At 47.6% G+C, this 16,948-nt stretch overlaps 2 protein-coding genes across 2 annotated transcripts; one reads left to right on the top strand and one right to left on the bottom strand.

Moving 5' to 3' along the window:
• Positions 1-1,454: 1,454 nt before the first annotated feature.
• On the bottom strand, positions 1,455-6,425 carry LOC123045111 (uncharacterized). Its single transcript, XM_044468057.1, has 3 exons — positions 5,994-6,425; positions 5,749-5,904; positions 1,455-5,652 (listed from the first exon to the last, which is right to left on the bottom strand). Exon 3 carries the CDS (start codon positions 5,234-5,236, stop codon positions 1,757-1,759), a length of 3,480 nt encoding a protein of 1,159 aa, XP_044323992.1. The 5' UTR covers positions 5,237-5,652; positions 5,749-5,904; positions 5,994-6,425; the 3' UTR covers positions 1,455-1,756.
• Positions 6,426-9,665: 3,240 nt separating this feature from the next.
• Positions 9,666-10,744, top strand: LOC123041282 (protein C2-DOMAIN ABA-RELATED 3). Its single transcript, XM_044463926.1, has 3 exons — positions 9,666-9,952; positions 10,086-10,181; positions 10,275-10,744. The coding sequence occupies exons 1-3, from the start codon at positions 9,842-9,844 to the stop codon at positions 10,551-10,553; spliced, it is 486 nt and encodes a 161-aa protein (XP_044319861.1). The 5' UTR covers positions 9,666-9,841; the 3' UTR covers positions 10,554-10,744.
• Positions 10,745-16,948: the final 6,204 nt, after the last annotated feature.

Here is a 16,948-nt window from a genome sequence, read left to right as displayed (position 1 = left end):
ACCCCTACTACACTGGAGGTGCCTACTACTACGTGCAGCCCGCTGACGACGACCAGGAGTAGTTTAGGAGGATCCCAGGCAGGAGGCCTGCGCCTCTTTCGATCTGTATCCCAGTTTGTGCTAGCCTTCTTAAGGCAAACTTGTTTAACTTATGTCTGTACTCAGATATTGTTGCTTCCGCTGACTCGTCTATGATCGAGCACTTGTATTCGAGCCCTCGAGGCCCCTGGCTTGTATTATGATGCTTGTATGACTTATTTATGTTTTAGAGTTGTGTTGTGATATCTTCCCGTGAGTCCCTGATCTTGATCGTACACATTTGCGTGCATGATTAGTGTACGATTAAATCGGGGGCGTCACACAATGTTTCAAGTGTATAGTCCTAGAGAGGATAGAATCTACTTTGAAAGAAGGAATGGCCCAACCGTAGTTTGTAAATGGAGAGTACGGCAACCATCTGGCACATGTAATGAACTTGAAGATGAGCTTCAAAATATCAGAAAATGAGCTTCTATAACCTGCATATCAATGAAAGGAATTTATAGTCTATAGGCCACATGGATATCATCAATATTAGATACGGACGAGCAAATATAGTAGAACCTAATCAAAACAGCAATACAAGTATGTGTATTTGCTTTCATTCAAGTATATAGATAGTTATGTGTAAAAATAGTAGAACCTACAGTAGTAGAGGAATGTCTAACCTATGACCTATCAAACATCAGATTGGTAATCAATATATTGTAAAGTCACATTGTAAGATATCTTCCATCAAATTTAAATTAACAACACTGAAATTTAACAGCCTCTTCATTTGGATGACAATCTAAGCTCATTACAAATGTTCATGGAGTCACTAAAATAGGAAATGAACAATCTTCTAAAAACTACCGGTCCAATTAATTCGGGAATATATTTTGGTAGAACTTTAAAATTTGGTAACTGTTTATTTTATCCTTTCAGACCATCTTGGAGAATGGTAATCGCTAACAAACGGTAGTAGAGAAATGAACTATTCAGTTACTTTGATACCTACAGGAGAATTCCTAGGTCACTGGATTACCTCAACATGATTAACGGGGAAATCATGTGAACACGCTATTGGTCTGCAACTTTTCTATTCCCTTATTTTGAAAGCTTGACTATCTCAGTTCTGATGAAAAATGTCAATTGCAAACATCAATCACAACATACAACCAAAACATTGAAATTAATATTTCCTGCTTTCAGTATCTAATACGGGCCAAACGATTTTTCCTTTGTGTGTCGCATGTGTATTTAGGGAAGAAAGCATTCACAGAATTATTGGGTTTTTGCTCGTTTATGGATAGAAGAAGAAGATGTGGAGGCTTTGACCCCCTCTAGAACAGCATGGTTATGGTTTTTGCGTATTTTAGTGTATTATTGTTCCAAGTAACCTGGCATATACAGAAGCAAAAGACACAATGGTATGAATCACACATCAGCATGTCATTTAAGGAACTGTATAAAAACATGGATGGTAAAAGATGAAAGGATAAGATCTGCAGCCCGGACGAAGAAACTACTTGTCCAGAGGCCATTGGAGATTATCAACTCACGAAATCCTGAAATAAAAATAATATGAGAACCGATCTGCCTGATCAGTCGACCACAAGAGTATGAACAACGCCTGTACAAAATTGGGACAGTGAGGATATTAGCACAATGTAATCTTTGGGTGGTAGAAGGAATCTGTCACGACCCAAGCACATACATGGGGTGAGCAATCAGATCAGTACCGATTTCGGATACAAGAGAAGAGATTTGAGGTGAGAATCAGCAACAAGAGGGAGATACAGATAGCAGGGAGGTGAGGAACAGGAGCAAAAGGATGAGAGGCTTCAGACGTTTCAATCGTTCGCCCCATCTCCTGTGACGCGCGCCTCTTTATATAGCATTGCTCCAGATCCTTGCCACTAGGCCCAGCCCAAGTTCCACGGCCCATTTTCCAGGGCAGTCCCACAAAGAGGGCATGACCTCTGGGGCATGACATTCTCGCCCCCTTAAAATGCGGCTTGTCCTCAAGCCGGTGATGTGAACCACCCGGATCCCATGGTACTAGCAGCTCAATGAGAAGTTCAATAATGTCGACGAAGCGGACACCACCCGGGTCCCATGGAGATTGTCTCTCGGGTACTCCTACGAGCTTAACAACCTGTTGCTGCAGAAATGGGTTTGGCCAGTCGACCCGAAAGATGTGATGCCAACTACTCCAAGCGATATTAAAGTTGTCACGCTTCAGCTGCGCAGAGATCACTGCCATATCCGATGGAAAAATTGGGTTGTTTTCTCCGTCCCTCGGGTCAAGATAACATGATGTGCATACATATTCCGAGTAGTCTGAGCAAGCTGGGTGACCATGCAGGTTCTGAGTATGTAACATAATTCCTCCCTGAACACCAATGGAATGTGGTAGGAGTAGAGTATACTTGACAACTATGAAACTCCCTGGTGTGCAACTGTTTTCAACCAAAACTGCTAGAAAGATATTCGTGTTGGAATTTATCTCAAACATATGCCACTTCGTGAGCGTCCACCTAGGGCTGGGTTCAGGCAACATGTACAATGCTTTCCGAGATTGGAATATGGTTCCATCACTCAGAACATCAAAAACAGCAAGAATATAATAACCAACCACTTTGCTTACTTTCTTATCAGTTGTAGTCGCCCTTCTTGACATTTTGTCCTCCAATAAACACCATAATGTGGTGAGATCAAACTCTCCAATGATGCCGAGGAGCCATACAACCAGATAAAAACACCCACTGTCAACTTGCATAACTTCCATCGTGAAATATAGCGTTGTACACCACCAGGGCAAATGATATGGCAAAGCTCCTCTATTCTCGTGCAGATGTATATATCCGATGGATACACCACTAATTTTAAGAAGAACCTGTTGTAACTTATGGTCTCCTGGATCAAAAGGCAACTCCAGATCCATAGGAAAATATTTATAACCGAAAAGATAGCCACCCGGAGTGGAGAACTGAAGTTCCACCACCGGTAACTTGAGCCACTCCAGTGAAAGATAAACATTAGCTTCACCACCAAAAGATATATTTCCATCAAGCTGTATGTGCCACATCTTGTAACTGAGTCTTGCCGTGTGACATAGAAAGTATATCTCTTGAGCTGTAAGCCCCCAAGACACTACGGTTGCACATTTTGTTTGCCTAACTGGCTTAGAATCAAAGGCATGGACACTAGCATGGTTTAATTCTGGAACAGAGCTCGCGAGAATACAGCAGGGGTAAGCATCCATTTTCAGTTTACCAAGATTATGCACATGAACAATAAAGGGATTCTTCAACTGCCCTTGGACTGTAATGCTTAAAATTCCATTATCCAACTGAATAACATTGAGTGTCCTGAGAGCTTCAGGCTGCATAGTATCTGGAACATAGAGTGTTCTAAGAGCTTCAGGGATCCTAGTATCCATCTGTTTTGCAGATCCCAAATGCAAAGTAGCATGACCAATAGCATGAGCTTGATGTACAAATTTAAAATCAGACCACCAATCAATGTGGTGCAGCACGCTCGCTTTAGTTGCAGAAAATAGTGTGGAAAATTCATTTTGAAGAGACCACCAATATAAAGGCATGCCTTCACAGCGACCACTGGTTTTCCATGAGGAATTATGAACAATGGCACTGTCTACCTTACACGAAGACTGCATCGACTTATAGCAAAGAACATCTGTAGCACTGAACCGCCAAGTAAACACAGAAGATGCAATGATTTTACTGCAAGTTGGCTTTTCCCACACTGTGCTGTGGGCAAAAATAGTTGAAGGGCGATAGGCTTCGCTAAAGAGTTCCACTTCTGCTCTGCATAATATTAGGGCCTGATTAGCTGTTGCACAAATATGCAAATGCTTCTCTTCGATGGATTTCCCCAAGATACAACAAGGTACATATTGTGCTCTCCATAGACATCCATCAACCTGGCACTCTGTCATTAGTGAACTAGGTGCAGCTTCACTGAACAATATGTTCAGAATTGAACCAACACCCAAGACTTGCAAAGGGAGTCCAGTGTTGTGTTGTCCAGCAGAAAATAGAGCTTCAAAACTCACATCAGCTAACCGTACATTTTGAGGATCAGACCAGTAGTTCTGGAACCTCCAGAACACATCCACCAAACACCAAGGAGAGTTGGAGGGATTACGCCTTAAGTGCCGCAGCTCTGATTCTGCTAGAGCATACATTACTTCCAAGGACTCATTGAAAATAAGCCACCAATACCAGTCGATGTTCCCAAGGCTTGACTTGCTGCGGTTGATGTCTCCTGCTTGCCTAAGAGATTGAGGGGTTGTTTTGTGTGAGTGCAGTCGAGGCCAGAAAGAGAGCTTCCCGCGGCACACCTTTGCACTGTAAATATCCTCTGTCATCATTCCTTGCCAATTCACACAGGGAGCCACCTCCCTGATTAACACCGTGGCGGCGCTCGGTGGTGGCTCGATGATGCCGCCACGAGCTGTACTGCTGTCCTTGTCAAGGAAAGAGGGCCATGGTGCCGGCCGGACCACCGTCCCTTGTGGCTTCAAACCTGGTGTCACACCTGACATGAACACGTCCGTAAACACAAAGCCTTTCAACAAAAACCTGGTGGGCGTCGTCATGATGAACTTGAGGGAAGGAATCGGTCGCCACCACGGGGTTGGTGTGGCGACACTAAAGGTATTGGTGTCGAGAGCTTCGCCACACATAGCAGAGGTTGCAAGATCAGGGGAGATGTCAATGGTGGCGCCACGACTTGGGTAATCCGTTGAACACATGATCGGTGTTGGAGCAGCAAGGCTGCTGGCGTCGACGCCGCGATCTGCACTGCACAACACTAGGACCTCGAGCTTGGTGGAGACGATGCAGAGGGTCTCATTAGGCATGAGACCATGAACTCCATGGTCGTAGCCATTGCCATGCTCCTCGACAGCCATGGCCTCATCCTTCATGATCTCTTCCTCCCTAATTCTAGCAAGGCAGGACGCTCTGGTGATGCTAGATGGCGATTGCGAGTGCACAGCTACTTGAATATCCTTGCGCAAGCCATCGATGTACGGGTGGACAAAGCTCTTGATGCTTAGACTGGAGTCAAGATGCAACACATGGTGTAGACGCTCCCAGAACAACGTCGTGTACTCAGCCACGGTTCCCACCTGCGTCAGCTCGAGCAGCAAGCGCATGCGCAGGTGGAACTCACTCTCAGGCATTTCGTCGAACAGGTGATAGGCAGGAAGTGGGTTGGTGATTTTTTGTTGGCTCTGATTACCAAATTGTCACGACCCAAGCACATACATGGGGTGAGCAATCAGATCAGTACCGATTTCGGATACAAGAGAAGAGATTTGAGGTGAGAATCAGCAACAAAAGGGAGATACAGATAGCAGGGAGGTGAGGAACAGGAGCAAAAGGATGAGAGGCTTCAGACGTTTCAATCGTTCGCCCCGTCTCCTGTGACGCGCGCCTCTTTATATAACATTGCTCCAGATCCTTGCCACTAGGCCCAGCCCAAGTTCCACGGCCCATTTTCCAGGGCAGTCCCACAAAGAGGGCATGACCTCTGGGGCATGACATAAAATGAGAACCGATCTGCCTGATCAGTCGACCACAAGAGTATGAACAACGCCTGTACAAAATTGGGACAGGGAGGATATTAGCACAATGTAATCTTTGGGTGGTAGAAGGAATCGTACATGAAAATAAAATAAAGATAGAGCCGAACCATGAGGATAGATGTTCCGTTGCAGGATTAAGAAGTGTGATCGGAGAGTGCTAAGAGGAAGCGTACAGGCGCGTGAACTGCAGCGACAGAAGGTTGGGAAAACAGAGAGGCATATATCCTTTAATCACCACCGGCGAGGAGCGCACATCATCCGCCCTGTAGAAACAGAAGAGTGATTGATTATTTCATTCAAACCCAGCGGAGCAGTTTCGCGCGACGAACAGCCAGGCGATTGTTGGCCAGACCACGCGAAAGAATCAACTGCGCGCACGTCGGCTTGATCGATCGGCCGGGTCGCCCCCCTCGCGCGCGGCTTCTGGATCCGCTCTGTCCAGCGTACATCTTTTTTGCGGGAACGGGAGCACAGGTCGATCTCATCTCGGATGGATCCGCATCCCACGCCTCCGCTTGATCCCATCGCGGGCCTGGCTTCATCCGCTCAGCCGCCTCAGCTCGATCTGAGCAGAATGCCGCTCCTATGTGTCGACTATCGAGCGCCGGTTGGATCCCACGTTCAAACGGGGCGGGCATGTACTGCGCCACGAGGAGGCGGGAGCCGAGCGAATCAACGATGGTGGCGGCGCGACCTGTGTCTTGGGCGAGAGCGAGGATAGATCGGGTTGAACGAGGGAGACAAGAGAGGCCTCGGTGGAATGGGAGGAACGTTCGATGACCCCAATCAACCGCAGTCAGGCCCAATCAACCAGAAGCCTCCAATTCGGCCACCGCAGTAGCGTCCCCACAGAACAGCTGGCCCATTTGCTGGGAGACGTAGCAGACGCTGCACTAATGGAGATCAGACGGCCAGAAATTGCTGCATCATGAAAATGAATGGCTCTGAATGCTGATGGCCTGAGAGGGTTGGGATTAGGCCCGGTTTTACTGTTCTTAATTACTACACTCTAGGATTCAGACTTTGATTCGACTTCATCATTATATTTAGAAAAGCACCTCTAATTCAGTACCACCAATCAAATTAAACTTCACCATTATTTTCAGAATATTGTAGTAGCCCACCGTGAAGCTAGGCAAATACTACTATATTGGGATGGGTTATTTTTACCTTTGTTTTAGTATTCAAGTTGCAAATACTTAAGACCTATACACTAAGTGATATCAGATAGAGTTTAGATAAAACCATTTCTGAACCCTCGTAAACCAAATAGTTGGCAAATCGGTTGAGCCTTATGAAACCCTGGAAAACCAAACATTATGATTTATTCTAAATGTCTTAGATAGGGGACCGCTTGTTATGACCGACATATTAGGGGCTTAGCCCAGTGGGTTGTGGCCCAAATTATTTTATCGTTATTAAGGGCTTAGCCCAATTATCTTATCATTATTAGGGTCGTTTGCTTAGGAGTCAAGTAAACCCCTCTACATAAGGAGAGAAGATGTATCAATCTAATCAAGCAAGAAGCAATCACTATTTGCTCGGCTTCCCTTAGGGAGCCGGGAGACCTAACCCTAGCCGCCTCTTGCACCGCCGCTGCCTCTTCCTCTCACGCACGACGGCGCCTTGCCGCCAGTGACCACGAGCTTCGCCACGTCCAGCTCCCTCCTTCCCTACCACCTACACCCTAGACCCGGTAGGGTCCCAGCTCCTACCAATTTGGTATTCAGAGACTCGGGATCGATCATGTTGTCTTCACCACCAATGCCGCAGTTGCCGACCACCTCCACCCCGCAAACGACCATCACCACCGACGGGTCCCCAATTTCGCCGGCCCCGGTCACCACCGCTGCGTCGTCACCCGTTGTTTTCACGCCGGAAGAAGTAACCAACACTTTACGGGATCTCGTGACGGTCGTTTAGGGCATCTGCCTGTACTTGGCCGGACCACCCGCGCCTCCGCCGGCTGCGACGACCGCCGCCTACGGCCACCCCCGCTGTCGTGGTCGTCCCAGGGCGCACCTGCACTTAGCGGGCCACCACTGCTGCCGTTCCAGGCGGGGCACCCCAGCGGGCCACCGCCACCGATGCTGCACTTGCAGCCGCCCCCAGTCGCGGCCCCCCTCTGGCCGCAGTGGCCGCCGCCTGCCACCACGGCTCCCGGCCAGCAGCCGCTGCAGCTCCAGGCGCCACCTCTGCCCAGCTCCGGACTGCCGTCGATCGTACCAGCCGGCCTGCCGATACAACAGGTCTGGTTCCCGCCCTCCTCGTCGCCACTACCGGCTTGGGCGGCCGGTTCTTCGCCACCACCGGTCTACACCACGGCTCCGGAACAGCCGACTCCGCCCATGTAGTTCAGTGGGCCATCCGGCTCCGCGGGGCCCTACCCGGGGCATTCCGACCAGGCGCCACAAGCCTCGCTGCTCCGCACCTCCAAGCCAGTCGGACATGGCGCTCCAACCCAGACACCGCCGCGGTTCGCTAAAATTGACTTCGCCACTTATGACGGCACGAAGGACCCCCTCAACTGGCTCAACCAGTGCGACCAGTTCTTTCGCGGGTAGCGCACCCTCGCATCGGAGCGTACCTGGCTCGCCTCCTACCACCTCCATGACGCGGCACAGACCTGGTACTACGCCCTCGAGCAGGACGAGGGCAGCATGCCCCCTTGGGAGCGCTTCCGCGAGCTCTGCCTCCTTCGTTTTGGGCCACCGATCCGCGGGAGCCGCCTGGCAGAGCTAGGCCGCCTTCCCTTCACCTCCACGGTTCAGGACTTCGCCGACCGTTTCCAGGCCCTGGCATGCCACGCGTCGGGTGTGACGGTGCAGTAGTGGGCCGACCTCTGCGTCGGTGGACTTCTGGATCACATCCACATGGACGTGGAGCTTCGGGGACCCCAGGATCTCCAGACGGCCATGTACTACGCCCGCGCGTTCGAGCGCCGCGCAGTGGCCATACAGCAAGCATCACCGTCCTGGACCGCTGGCCGCTACCCTGGCCGGAGATTCCCGCGCAGGGTCGGCCTGCTCAGGCTTCCGCGGCACCCATCGCCGCGACCGCAACGCGCCCGTTCCGCCGGCTCACCTTGGATGAGTTACTCGAACGTCGCCTCCAAGGGTTGTGCTTCAACTGCGACGAGCCCTACATGCCCGGCCATGTCTGCCCACGACTCTTCTACCTGAAGGTTGCAGACTACATTGAGGAGGACGCCGTCGCTGCCGACCTGGCCGCCCCAGCTGTTGCGAAGGTGTTTGACATTGGTTGATCACCTTGAGGAGTTCAGCAAGCGCTTCCCCACCTTACAGCTCGAGGACGAGCTGTTTGTGCAGGCGGGGAGAAGTGTTATGACCGGCATATTAGGGGCTTAGCCCAGTGGGTTGTGGCCCAAGTTATCTTATCGTTTTTTAGGGGCTTAGCCAATTATCTTATCATTATTAGGGTCGTTTGCTTAGAAGTCAAGTAAACCCCTTTATATAAGGAGAGGAGATGTATCAATCTAATCAAGCAAGAAGCAATCATTATTTGCTCGGTTTCCCTTAGGGAGCCGGGAGACCTAATCCTAGCCTCCTCTTGCGCCGCCGCCGCCTCTCCCTCTCGCACACGACGGCGCCATGCCGCTGGCGACCGCGAGCTTCGCCATGTCCAGCTTCCTCCTTCCCCTACAACCTACACCCTAGACCCGGTAGGGTCCCAGCTCCTACCACCACTAAAATCAAGTCAGCCATACTATAGAATTCCGAGTATTTGACAAAAAATACCACTTTACAAGTATGTGTCCCACAGACCAATCACTTTTAACTGACAGCCAAAAAAATACCACTTTGCTCTATTTTTATTTTGCAAAAAACGAGTACCGCTTTCTGCTCATGCAATGCAATGCAAGAGAGATGCCAAAAATGGCAACAGCTGGTTTTGTTTGGACACAACACACATGAGAAATGGTCAGCACAATTCCTACGGTGGAGGCGGTCTGTCTCTTATGGGCTCATGTGTGAGGCTACTCTATTTATGCCCATGAGAAGAGAGGGGGGAAGAAAAAAGCGGGGGGCAAGAAGTCGCCTAATTCTAATTCGAGGATTGGATTAGGCGCTTCTTCGTCCCACGCCACACCACACCGCACCGACCACATTCCTCTGTACGTAAAATAATAGCATAGCATAAAATTAATTAAACTGAGTATCGATCGGATCGAGATCGAGCATGGATGGTTTGGTTGGGCTGTTGAAGGTGCGCGTGGTGCGTGGGATCAACCTTGCCTACCGCGACGCAAGAGGCAGTGATCCATATGTTGTCCTTCGCCTCGGCAAGCAGGTGTCCGGTCTCTCATTGCTTCTTCTTCTTCTTCTTCTTCTTCTTCTTCTTCTTCTTGTCCATGATTCTGTATGACTGTATTACTATTGATTATTCTCGTACTATTTTCTGTAAAAAAATTGTGCCATTGCAGAAACTGAAGACCAGCGTGAAGAAGCGATCTGTGAACCCTATCTGGCATGAGGAGTTAACCCTGTCAATCACGAACCCGAATGCACCGATCAAGCTTGTGAGTACTACATACTGTTTTCTTGCAATCTGTTAAGAAACACGTTCCATCTACGTTGAAGAAAACTGTGCTGTGATGTGCTGTACTGTACAGGCGGTGTTTGACAAGGACACCTTCAGCAAGGACGACCCAATGGGGAACGCGGACATCGAGGTGCTGCCCTTTACGGAGGTCCTGGAACTGGACACCGAGGGCATCCGCAACGGCACCGTGGTGCGGTCGGTCGCGCCGAGCAGCGGGAACTGCCTCGCCGAGGAGAGCCGCGTGTGCTGGAAGAACGGCAAGTTCGTCCAGGACATGATCCTGCGCCTCCGGAACGTCGAGAGTGGGGAAATAATGCTGAAGCTGGAGTGGGTCAATATGAAGAAGTGACCCGGCATGATCAACAACATGCACATGCATGCAGAGTACAGTATATCTCGATCCATCTATCCACCCGCCTGTTGCAGATGTCGGATTGTAACCAGCAAACTTATCGGATTACACCCCGCCCCGCTGTGCTGTGTGTAGTTAGAAAAGAAAATGGATTTCTAAACGGTGACAGTCCAGGACATTGTTTGTAAAGGCATTTCTCATCCCAATAACCGATTAGAGCAGTAAAACCTCGATTTTACTCCTCTAATCGGGACCTAACCGATTCCCAATACACTATGGTGGAGTAAAAAATGGATGTACTAGAGCACCCGTCACTATTTATTCATATTTGCAACGGCGGATGTACTAGAGCGCCCGCCACTGCAGGCTTATTCATGTGAATCAAAAAAATTGCAGCCATGGCGCCAATTGTTTTGCCATGGATGCGTTTTGCATAAATCCAATATAAGAAATTCAATACTACATTGAAATAAAGCACGCATTGTAAGCTTAGGCATGCAAGTTCATTAGGTAATTAGTACTCTTCATAACAACTACTAACACTTCAAATTTGTTCAAGTTAACAAACCAACATCAAAGTATCATTGGTATCTTACTGAGTAACTAAGAGTTCATCAACTTGGAGATATTTGACTGGATCTTATTTCTAAATAAGATTTACAACGACCATCATCTGTAAGTTGTTGCTGCTCCTATTGTTCCTTATCATGATGACCACTGTTGTGTCAACCGTTAGTCGTCGTCTCTTTTCCTTCAGGAATTCCCGCCGGTCGACCTCATAGAACGATATGCGGCCGTCTATGTCCGTCTTGTATCGAACGCTGGTGACAAGACCTGCTGCTCCAAGACATACTCCAGTCATGCCGGCAGTAAGGATGTCCTCGTGATTTAAAACAGAATAGAGCACGCAATGTTAGACATCTTGCCATATAGTGTTATGAATAAAAAAAGAGAAAAGATATAAACATACCATGGTGTGTTTCACGATGTTGGTCTTGGTAAAACGGTGCATAAATGGCCTCCCCAAGTAGTGCACACTTGATGGTAGGATCGCGATGAGATTGGCCTTCTCATCATCATTAAGCTCTTTCATTTTTGAGAGAAAATTGCATAATTATATGGATCATCATTGTCATCATCTCTGGTACCCTCATCATCTTTCTCATCCTCATACTCCTGGCTATCGTCATCGTCGCTAGCATCATCATCATCCTGACTCTCATTATCATCATCATAAGTACTACATTAAAGGTTCAAATATCTGAAGCACGAAGTTATACGACTAGGCACGATGGAGAGATCAACTCCTAATCTAAGTCGACGTCAGAGCCGAAGTTGTCATCATCATCCTCGTTGAACTCCTCGATGAGATTATACCAGTCTATCAGGTCATCCTCGGCATCCTTCTGGTTGCGTGCGGTCATCAGGAACGCCTCATTGATGGCGTACAGATGCAGATCCTCCCGAAGATACCGTTCTACCAAGGGATCGGTGATCTGGCGTTCGCGAGCCCTGATGAGCGCCTTGGCCTTCAAGTGCTCCTTCTCCTCGACCTTGGAGACTATCTTCATGTTAGAGGCGCTATCTCAAATGCGCCAAGCATCCTGAGGAAAGTTGAGCTGGGCCCTTCGCCCCTAGTACTCAAGCACCATGGCATCGTAAGCGCGCGCCACATCCTCGGTTAAGTCGAACGTGCCAAGCTATTGTTTCTTGCCAGTGACGGAGTTTGATTTGGGCATGCCACTTCCCCAGGGCCTTTGGAAAACACCACGGTACGTGCCATTGTCCGCCATTTCAGGAAAAAAAAATAACCTAAAACATGCAGATAAATAAATTTGGAGAAAAAACTGAAGAAATCTTAACAACACAAATATGAATTAAAACAAACAAAAAAATTGGCATGACTTCTGCATAAAAATGGACATATTACGAGCTAGAAATTTGTTGAAACGGAAATAAATCTACATTTCGCCAAAACTTTAGCACTTTTCGCTTATAGTATGAATCTCTGTAAAGAAATGAAGACATCTACTTCAACACAATATGAATAAAAAATAAACAAAGAAATATGGCATGGCCTTTTCATAAAAATGGACAAATTAAGTGCTAAATTGGCGAAACAGAGATAAATCAATGCTTCGCCAAAACTTTAGCACTTGTAGTATGTATCCCGTAAAGAACTACAAACTACAACTATACGACTGTTGAGTTCATATATACGGCTAGTTCTATTGCTACAACTATAGACTACAACTATAAACTACAATTAAAAATATCAAACTACAACTATAAACTACAACTACAATTTGTTTTATTCTGTGCATTAAAAACTATACTACTACAAACTACAACTATCAAACTAAAACTAGCTAGAAACTAAAAACTAAAACTACAACAATCAAACCCCTAACCATAACCCTAGTCGAACGTGGCAGCAGCCGCGGCTGTCCGTGTGCATGAAACCCGCGACCGTGGGTGGCGACGAGGACGGCCAAAAAGAGAGGTGGGGACGGCGACCTTATACCTGCTGGAGCGGAGGGCGATGGGGCGGCGGATCGAGGGCGAGGGCGACGCGGTGGAGGGCGAGGACGATGGCGGCAATGGACGGCGACAACGACATGGGCAACGCCGCGGTGGAGGGCGAGCGCGGCGACGAGAGTGAAATGGGAGGAGTGAGAGTGAGAGTGGGGTAGGGGAGGGGGCGCGTGCAGATAGTGCTCATCACCTACGACGGGCACGCAATATGACCAGCCATTGCTAATTTGGGGTGGCGGGCGGCAATCTTCGAGTTGAATTTGGACAGTCTACCGCTAACCTATGTGTGGCGGGCGCCCGGCTGCCCGCCGCAACTAGTATTTGCATAAGAAAATAACCGGTTGCAGGCTTTTAGCTGTGGCGGGGATTTCACTCTGCCCGCCACTGCTACCTAATAATAGTGGCGGGTGAGCAAAGTCACTCGTGACAGCAAACATCTATAACCTAGCCACGCTCAACACTGCTTTATTGTGGCGGGTGACGTATTTCGCCCGCCACTGGTGTGCCGGTAGCTCTGGTGGTAGCATTTTGTTACCCGGCACTGCTACTCCTCCTAACTTGCTGTGGCGGGTGCCTCGACCCACCCGCCACTCTATTGAGTTCACTAAAGGAAATATGCCCTAGAGGCAATAATAAAGTTGTTATTTATATTTCCTTATATCATGATAAATGTTTACTATTTATGCTAGAATTGTATTAACTGGAAACTTGATACATATGTGGATACATAGACAAAAGACAGTGTCCCTAGTAAGCCTCTACTAGACTAGCTCGTTAATCAAAGATGGTTAAGTTTCCAAGCCATAGACATGTGTTGTCATTTGATGAATGAGATCAAATCATTACGAGAATCATGTGATGGACAAGACCCATCCGTTAGCTTAGCATAATGAACGTTAAGTTTTATTGTTATTGCTTTCTTCATGACTTATACATATTCCTTTGACTATGAGATTATGCAACTCCCAGATACCGGAGGAATACTTTGTGTGCTATCAAACGTCACAATGTAACTGAGTGATTATAAAGATGCTCTACAGGTATCTCCAGAGGTGTTTGTTGGGTTGGCATAGATCGAGATTAGGATTTGTCACTCTGAGTTTCAGAGAGGTATCTCTGGGCCCTCTCGGTAATGCACATCATGATAAGCCTTGCAAGCAATATGACTAATGAGTTAGTTATGGGATGATGCATTATGGAACGAGTAAAGAGTCTTGCCGGTAACGATATTTAACTAGGTATGAAGATACCGATGATCGAATCTCGGACAAGTAACATACCGATGGCAAAGGAAATTACGTATGTTGTCACTGCGGTACGACTGATAAAGATGTTCGTAGAATATGTAGGAACCAATATTAGCATCCAGGTTCCGCTATTGGTTATTGACCGGAGAGGTGTCTTGGTCATGTTTACATAGTTCTCGAACCCGTAGGGTCCGCATGCTTAACGTTCGATGACGATTTTGTATTATATGAGTTATCTGATTTGGTGACCGAATGTTGTTCGGAGTCTCGGATGAGATCACGGACATGAGGAGGAGTCTCTAAATGGTCGAGAGGTAAAGATTTCATATATATATATAGGACGATAGTATTTGGACACCGGAAGTGTTCCTGGGGTACCGGGTACGTATCGGGTCACCGGAAGGGGTTTCGGGCTACCCTCGGCAAACTATATGGGCCTATTGGGCCAAGAGGGGAAACACAGCAGCCAGCATGGGCTGCTGCGCCCCCCTTGCTGGCCGAATAGGAAGGGGAAAGGAAAAAGGAAAGAGAGAAGGAAGGGGAGGCAATTCGGCCTCCCCCTTCCTTCCCTCCTCTGTCCCCTTTCCTTCCCTCTCCGGAAAAGATGGTAAGGGGGGCGAATTGGACAAGGCCCCCAAGTAGGATTCCTCCTACTTGGGGCACCCCATGGTTGTCCCCCTCCCCCTCCCACCTATATATATGTGGGGAGGGGCGCCTAGAACACACAACAAACATTGTTAGCCGTGTGCGGCGCCCCCTCCAGAGTTTACGCTTCCGGTCATATTCACGTAGTGCTTAGGTGAAGCCCTGCGCGGATCAGTTAACCATCACCGTCACCACACCGTCGTGCTAACGAAATTCTGCCTCGACACTTTGCTGGATCAAGAGTTCGATGGACGTCATCAAGTTGAATGTGTGCAGAACTCGGAGGTGTCGTACGTTTTCGACTACATCAACCGCGTTGTCAAACGCTTCCGTTTTCGGTCTACGAGGGTACGTGGACACACTCTCCCCCTCTCATTGCTATGCATCTCCTAGATATATCTTGCGTGAGCGTAGGAAATTTTTTGAAATTGCATGCTACGTTCCCCAACAGTGGCATCCAAGCCAGGTCTATGCGTAGATGATATGCACGAGTAGAACCCAAAGAGTTGTGAGCGGTGATCATCATACTGCTTACCACCAATGTCTTATTTTGATTCGGCGATATTGTTGGATGAAGCGGCCCGGACCAACCTTACATGACCACGTTCATGAGACCGGTTCCACCGACAGACATGCAACTAGTCTTGCATAAAGGTGGCTGGCGGGTGTCTGTTTCTCCAACTTTAGTTCAATCGAATTTGACTATGGCCGGTCCTTGTTGAAGGTTAAAACAACAAAATTGATAAATCACCGTTGTGGTTTGATGCGTAGGTAAGAACGGTTCTTACTAGAAGCCCGTAGCAGCCACGTAAAACTTGCAACAACAAAATAGAGGACGTCTAACTTGTTTTTGCAGGGCATGTTATGATGTGATATGGTCAAGACATGATGTGATATACGTTATTGTATGAGATGATCATGTTTTGTAGAAGTTATCGGCAACTGGCAGGAGCCTTATGGTTGTCGCTTTATTGTATGAAATGCAAACACCATGTAATTGCTTTACTTTACCACTATGCGTTAGCGGTAGTTGTAGAAGCAATAGTTGGCGAGACGACAACGACGCTATGATGGAGATCAAGGTGTCAAGCCGGTGGCGATGGAAATCATGACGGTGCTTTGGAGATGCAGATCAAAGGCACAAGATGATGATGGCCATATCATGTCACATATTTTGATTGCATGTGATGTTTATCTTTTATGCATAGTACGACAGTAGCATTATAAGATGATCTCTCACTAAAAAAAATTAAAGTATAAGTGTTCTCCCTGAGTATGCACCGTTGCGACAGTTCGTCATGCCGAGACACCACATGATGATCGGGTGTGATAAGCTCTACGTTCACATACAACGGGTGCAAGACAGTTTTGCATATGCGAAATACTCAGGTTAAACTTGACGAGCCTAGCATGTACAGAAATGGCCTCAGAACACTGGAGACCGAAAGGTCGAACATGAACCATATAGTAGATATGATCAACATAGAGATGTTCACCATTGAAAACTACTCCATCTCACGTGATGATCGAACATGGTTTAGTTGATATGGATCACGTGATCATTTTGATGACTTGAGGGATGTCTATCTAAGTGGGAGTTCTTAAGTAATATGATTAATTGAGCTTAATTTATCATGAACTTAGTACTGATAGTTTTTGCATATCTATGTTGTAGATAAATGGCCTGTGCTACCATTTCCTTGAATTTTAATGCGTTCTTAGAGAAAGCTAAGTTGAAAGATGATGGTAGCAACTACACGGACTGGGTCCGTAACTTTAGGATTATCCTCACTGTTGCACATAAGAATTATGTCCTTGATGCACCGCTAGGTGACAAGCCCCCTCCCGCTAATGTAGACGCTTTGAACGTCTGGCAGATGCAGTCTGATGACTACTCTATAGTTCAGTGTGCCATGCTCTACGGCTTAGAATCGGGACTTCAATGATGTTTTGTACATCATGGGC

This window comes from Triticum aestivum, chromosome 2B (genome assembly GCF_018294505.1).
Source record: "Triticum aestivum cultivar Chinese Spring chromosome 2B, IWGSC CS RefSeq v2.1, whole genome shotgun sequence".
NCBI classification, from domain to species: domain Eukaryota; kingdom Viridiplantae; phylum Streptophyta; class Magnoliopsida; order Poales; family Poaceae; genus Triticum; species Triticum aestivum.
Note: the sequence above shows the minus strand (reverse complement) of the source record. Positions and strands in the feature narration are given on the sequence as shown.

Bases quoted from the DNA above. Each gene is read 5' to 3' on its own strand.
- LOC123045111 (XM_044468057.1), bottom strand. From the start codon at position 5,236: ATGCCTGAGAGTGAGTTCCACCTGCGCATGCGCTTGCTGCTCGAGCTG.
- LOC123041282 (XM_044463926.1), top strand. From the start codon at position 9,842: ATGGATGGTTTGGTTGGGCTGTTGAAGGTGCGCGTGGTGCGTGGGATC. The intron at 9,953-10,085 runs GTGTCCGGTCTC...GTGCCATTGCAG, and splicing joins TCCTTCGCCTCGGCAAGCAG to AAACTGAAGACCAGCGTGAA. The intron at 10,182-10,274 runs GTGAGTACTACA...TGTACTGTACAG, and splicing joins CGAATGCACCGATCAAGCTT to GCGGTGTTTGACAAGGACAC.